Raw genomic sequence first — 6222 nt, forward strand, 5'->3', positions numbered from 1 at the left:
CAAAATTCAAAATAAATATTTCAATTTTTTTCCATATTTATCCTTTCTTTTTATATTTTTAGAAAATAAATTATACTATTTTTAAAAATATCTTAAAAATAAATAATAGAACAATAATGAAAAATATAATTTAAATCATGTCCTTAAATATCTTTTCTTAATGAATGTACATTGCATTACAAATTCATTTAATATGAGGAAATATAAATTAGGAAAAAAAAAGAATAACAATAAATTACAATCCAAGATTTTTTAAAATTTAATTCTTGAAATCTCAACTATGTCCTATAAATAGTGAGGAAAAGAGCAACAATTTGTTCCAAGTAGAATCCAATTAAACAATGGTCTTTCCCCTGAAGTCCTAAACCCTCTCCTGACAAGTCACTTTTTCTACACAGTCATCATCTTCCCACCGTTCACAAAAATTAGAGTACCTCACCGGAATATGATGCAGTCACCGGGATCTTGCGTCACTCTGACAAATCCCATCAATAAGAGCCTAGTATTAATATCCGATGACGAAATCATCAGAGATATGGCCACATCAATTAGAGCAGTTGAAGAAATTTTGAGCTACAAATTTAAAAACAGGAAACTTCTCAAAGAAGCTCTTACTCATTCTTCCTGCACTGATTCTCCTTCTTATCAACGGCTTGAATTCGTCGGTGATGCTGCTCTCGGCTTAGCCTTGGCGAATTATGTTTATTTGGCTTACCCTGAACTTGACCCTGGTCAGCTGTCTCTCCTCCGCGCTGCTAATGTCAGCACTGAAAAACTTGCAAGAGTCGCCGTTCGACACTCTCTTTATAAATTTGTTCGCCACAATACAACTACTCTCGATCAAAAGGTACATTATAATATTAAATTTAGAATCCAGTTATTACAGCTTATAATTCAAAATAATATTCTGGCTTCGCCTCTGCAACTACTTTGTAGAAATAGAGACACTGTTTTGGATAGACCTTTGCTTAAATAAACAAAACAAAGTTATGTGATTTTGTTAAGAAGAGATATGATCTAGTGAAGATTTGTAAAATTTATCTTCAATTTGAAGTGATGAGAAGGGATCGAAGTTTAGTTACAATGTTGATTTGGGGAAAAATGATATATGATTTTTTTTTTCTTAATGTTTAGTATTTGTTTTGTGGCAAGATCAATTTAAGCTTTGTTGCTAAATTATTAGTTTACCTTGAATTGATTATGATGATTATTTTGGGAATGATGAATTGAAGGACGTTAAAATTTGGTTATTAGGTGAGGGATTTCGTGATAGCAGTAGGACAGGAGGAGCAAGCGGAGTTCCATGGAGGATCAATGAAGGCGCCGAAGGTTCTTGCTGATATTGTAGAGTCAGTGGCCGCCGCTATATATGTGGATTGTGGCTTTGATCTGAAGACTCTATGGGTGGTCAGTTGTCTCTCCTTTGATATTTATTCATGGGTCATACTTTCTGATACTTTCTTTTTCTCATGAATTTTTGTTGCATCTCGAGAACGTAATTTGTAGAATTCAGAAGTTGTGCTAAAAGCTCATATATGTGAAAACAAATATTTAGGTTTTCTTTTCTAGAATGTCATTTTAGATCTGTTTACAATGAAATATGTTCATGTCACCTAACTAAGCAAGGTTCTTAAGTTATGTGTGGGAGAGAGAGTGTGTTTCAAATTTACTAATTGGAATTTGAAATTGTTATGGTATTGAAAAATAAAATGGTAAGTGAACATGAAAGGAGTGTTTCTTCCGTCTTTTCAGCTTTTCATTATTAGAAAAAACCAATTCAATTTGTTTTTTTTCGACCTAGAAATCCGGCATTCTTGTCTTGCAGATGAGAAACGATATCCTGATGTTCTGATTAGTTTAGTTTCATTTTGTTTTAGATATTTAGAGGCCTCCTCGAGCCTATTATCACGCTGGACTTGCTGTCACAACAACCGCAGCCTGTAACCATGCTTTATGAGCTTTGCCAGAAGGATGGAAAGCAAGTTGATATAAAGCATTGGAGAAAAGAAGAGAAAGACATAGCTAGTGTTTATGTTGATGGTCAATTTATTATCTCCGCTTCTTCTGAGAACAAGGAAAATGCTAAACTTCACGCTGCAAAGGCTGCACTCGCAAAGTTGGCCTGTAAATCTACTAGTAAGTTGGATCTTGAAGTTGAACCAAACACAGAGTTTGGAGGAGCAAAGCAGAAGCTGAATGAGCTATGTGGAAGAAAGAAATGGCCTGTACCAATTTACAGGTTAATTTTTTTTTCCTCTGACTAAGATGAAGTCGTTGCCCAATACATTGCTAACTGAATCTTTAGGTGCAAAACCTCGCACATTCAAAAATAGTTGGAATTCTAGCTAATGAACCAACTCTGGCTTTTAAGAGGAGTAGGGAGCGGCTGGGCTATTATCCATCAAGTGTTTGTTGCTACAATATTTTTGGATGTGCGAGGTTTAGTATTTGAGTTAATTCGACTCTTACATGTATGTATGTTTTGCATACATGAGATTGTATATTTTGGTTATTTTCTTTTTTGGGGTTCATTTATCTAACCAGCAGATGCCACTTTACTGTTACTTGGTAAACATGTTTGAACTGTGATTTAGTTTCCTCATTGTTTGCTTTACGATGTTTGCAGAATAGAGAAACAGGAAGGCCCTTCTCATGATAGGAGGTTTATATGTTCTGTGCAAGTTACAGTAGCTAAAGGTGTGCTTTTTGTGACGGGAGAGGAGAAGATGCGAGTAAAAGATGCAGAGAATTCTGCTGCATCAGCGATGATTTGGGGTCTGCAAGAATCCAAGCTCAGTTAACGGCACATTGTTTATGGTACTTTTTAATAATTGTGTCTTTGGGCTAGTCAGAGTGTTAGTGTTGGTATTATTTGAAATCCATGACAGTGATGAAATATTGTTGTAGATCTAATCTTATCAGGAAAGAGATATTGTCATAGCTGTAGTGATAAATTGATGCACAAGGGATGACACCTTTAAACAATGTAATAGATACTTTGATGGATCATTCAGCATAATAAGATTTGGCCAATATAAAGAAGATTTACCTAGTTTTTGCAGTTTTTGTCAATAGTAAAACCAATAGAGGAAGCAAAGCTACTCGTTTTATTCAGTGTTCGTCTGTGTTTTGTATCCTTGAAAAATTGAAGCTACTCAGGATTTTGGTTTTGGGGCGGGGTCAGGTTCGGGGGTTGGGTCAAGAGTAAATTGACACAAGATGTTTTATACTGGTTGGGATTCAAAATAGATCTTAGTCTAGTCCCCTTGGATTGTAAGGGTATAATTCCTACGTCTGCACTCTTATCTCTTCTCTTGTAACAACTTTTGATACAATATCTCACCAACAGTATTTTTTTCTCCTCTTTTTTTTTTTTGAGTTCACTTTAAATCACTTAGAGATACAAGGCTTGTTAAAAGTAGAGCAAAAAATTTGAGAAGGTTTAGACTACCTGTATGTTTCTTCTACGTAAGATTGACATCCTTTAAATAGATTTAGGCTTTGATTGACTGAGAGGCCAACCCAAGAGATTTCATTTTTAGAAAAAGAATAGATTGATCTTATTTCCAAGAATATGGTTGAGCTTATTAAGGCTCCTTGATGTAGTTGCTTCCTTCCTATTAGTATCTTCTTTCCTTCAGGTACTAATAGTTCTTTAAAAGGTTCTCTTGGGGTGCTATGTCAAAAGTGATGTGATTCTCAGGGGATCAGGAACGAGATAGAGCCCTTACTTGAGAAAACTGACTTCTAGTGAGGATAGCCTTGACCACCGCTAATTAACGAGGATTTCAAATAAAATATTTTCCAACATATTTATCCCTTTAATGAGGAATAAACAGATTCTTGATACTTGCTTCTCCTTCAATTAAAACATCTTGGTGCGCCAAATAGCTTTATTTTAAAAGGTATTCATTAAATTCTTCATACTTGTTCCTTGATAAGATCATCTAGGTACTTGTTCCCTTAGTAATTTTTGATTGACGCCAATCACAACCTTGGGTTTCTTAAACTTTTTTGGAAATTAATTTCCTAAATGGTCACCAAAGTTTTGGAATTACACTCAAATATATTTTCGCCGTCACTTTTTACTTAGATCGAATTAGAATGAAATAGATTCATTCAGTAACTTTCACAACAATCGGAATTTGACCTCCTGTGCCTGTGAATTAAAGAAAGGAGGAGCTGAAAGCCATTCAAGATGAAAATAGTTATAATCTTCCCCACTCCACCTAATTTGGCAAAGAACTCACGGCGATCTCTGGGAAAACCACACGACTGCTCCTGAAAGATAGATGAACTTACGATTAAATTTATGAAAATTGACCCACCACTTCGAATTGTATAGTACGAAATAACATAAAAACTTATTTTTTTGTTCACATATTCTACATAATGTGAATATTCCACCCAAAAGTTTGCTTTTAGTTCAAAACGATCAATATGTAGAATCAGAACAAGTAATTGTCATGATAAGATTCAGTAAAATTTCTAAAAATATATTAATTAAAAATGTTGTTTGACTCATATATCCCTTATTAATTATCTATATATGGACCTCTCAATTCTGGAAGAATTAATGTTAAGGGCAAAGTTGAAAATAAATAAATATTTTTAGAACAAATATTTTAATATACATGATAACTAAAAATAGACTGAGGAAGTATTACTTTTGTTTTATTTAGGACAAAAATATCACTCAACTATCATTATTTTCCTCCTAGTTGACATGTCATGTAAATACCGAACACTTCAAAAGCCTCCTTCTCTCCTAGTTGACATGGCATGTAATTAAAACTTTATTTTTTGAATAATGGATTTATTTAATCATTTAATCAAAATTATAATCTTGTTCTTTGTTTTTTTAAAAATCGATTAGTTTATCAAAAAGAAATTAGCATGCTTAGGAATCTTTTCTGGTACTTAAACTTTATATTATTTTCAATGGTCACTCATATTTTAAAAATTGCCTAACACAAATCACTTTTATTTTTTTAAAAACAGTAATATCACTCAACTAATACTATTTTTTTTTAAAAAAATACTATATACCTCAAAAGTCTCCTTCTATTCTAGTTGACATGCCATCTCATTAAACCATCATTTGAAAAAAATAATAAGCCGATTTAATTCATCAAACTCATATCTCTACAAAATAGAAAATGTAAATTACGTGAAAATTTATTTGGAGATTATACCAAAAAAATGGCAATTAATCTAATTTCTTGCTGATTTTTCTACCAAACAAAAACAGTGAAAAAAAATCTTTGTAAGTAATTTTTACCTGAGGATTTTTGAAATTCCTAAGTAAATTATCTGGGGATTTTAAGCAAGTATTTTTTTCATAAAAATATTCAAATAAATTCATAATGCTGACAGAGAGAAAAGTTCTTTAAAAAAAAGAGAAATTTATTATTTAACTTTTATTTTCAATTTAATTCTTTATTTTTATTCTTATGTGACTATTATATTAGATTTTATTTTATCACACAATCAAACACCAATATGTATTCTTATCTCAATTCAGATTCATGAAACACAAGTAATAATTAATTGAGTTGCCTATTTTAATTCACTAACACACACATCATACAAGATTAATATGCTCATTAATAAATATCAAAAAATTATTTTCTTTAATCAGTGTGGTATAATAATCTTTCTCCTGTTGTATCATCCATTATAAAGATATAAATATTACTCACTTTCTATTTTCTTTTAAAAGATATTGTAAGTATAAACTTTAAAGTATACAATTAACTTTTTTTAATGATTAATTGACCTTTAATATCATAGATCCATTATACAATAGTATGATTAAATAATGTAAGTTTACGTTCATGAAGTGATTTGCTTATCATGGTTTATTTTGAGCTTTAATTGAATTGTTTTAAAATTACAGTATTTTTTGAATATATATGTGCATAATAACTATTCAAAATTAATGGCATTATAATAACTGGTAAGTGTTAAAAATTTATTCTTCATAGTAGAAAAATAATAATATAAAGTTTAAGTATGATAAAAGATTCTTACACATGTAAACATTTTCTTAATAAGCTAATGTATTTTTTTAAAAAAAATATAAGATTATAATTTTAGTTAAATAAATATGATGAGTTAAACAAGTCTGTTATTAAAGGCTTAATGATATAGCATGCCAACTCGAGAAAAGGAAACTTTTGAGGTGTGTAGTATTTTTTAGAAAAATAAAAATATTTAAGT

General features: G+C 31.2%; 1 protein-coding gene across 1 annotated transcript; it reads left to right on the plus strand.

Moving 5' to 3' along the window:
• Nucleotides 1-301: 301 nt before the first annotated feature.
• LOC129871338 (ribonuclease 3-like protein 2) lies at nucleotides 302-3052 on the plus strand. The gene is made up of 4 exons (XM_055946235.1): nucleotides 302-847; nucleotides 1255-1407; nucleotides 1878-2239; nucleotides 2627-3052. Exons 1-4 carry the CDS (start codon nucleotides 446-448, stop codon nucleotides 2799-2801), a joined length of 1092 nt encoding a protein of 363 aa, XP_055802210.1. The 5' UTR covers nucleotides 302-445; the 3' UTR covers nucleotides 2802-3052.
• The last annotated feature ends 3170 nt before the right edge of the window (nucleotides 3053-6222 follow it).

Source organism: Solanum dulcamara, chromosome 10 (genome assembly GCF_947179165.1).
Source record: "Solanum dulcamara chromosome 10, daSolDulc1.2, whole genome shotgun sequence".
Classification (NCBI taxonomy): Eukaryota; Viridiplantae; Streptophyta; class Magnoliopsida; order Solanales; family Solanaceae; genus Solanum; species Solanum dulcamara.

Excerpts from the sequence above, each read along its gene's own strand:
- LOC129871338 (XM_055946235.1), top strand. The coding sequence starts at position 446 with ATGATGCAGTCACCGGGATCTTGCGTCACTCTGACAAATCCCATCAAT. Across the intron at positions 848-1,254 it reads CAACTACTCTCGATCAAAAG|GTGAGGGATTTCGTGATAGC; the intron begins GTACATTATAAT and ends TTTGGTTATTAG. Across the intron at positions 2,240-2,626 it reads TGGCCTGTACCAATTTACAG|AATAGAGAAACAGGAAGGCC; the intron begins GTTAATTTTTTT and ends CGATGTTTGCAG.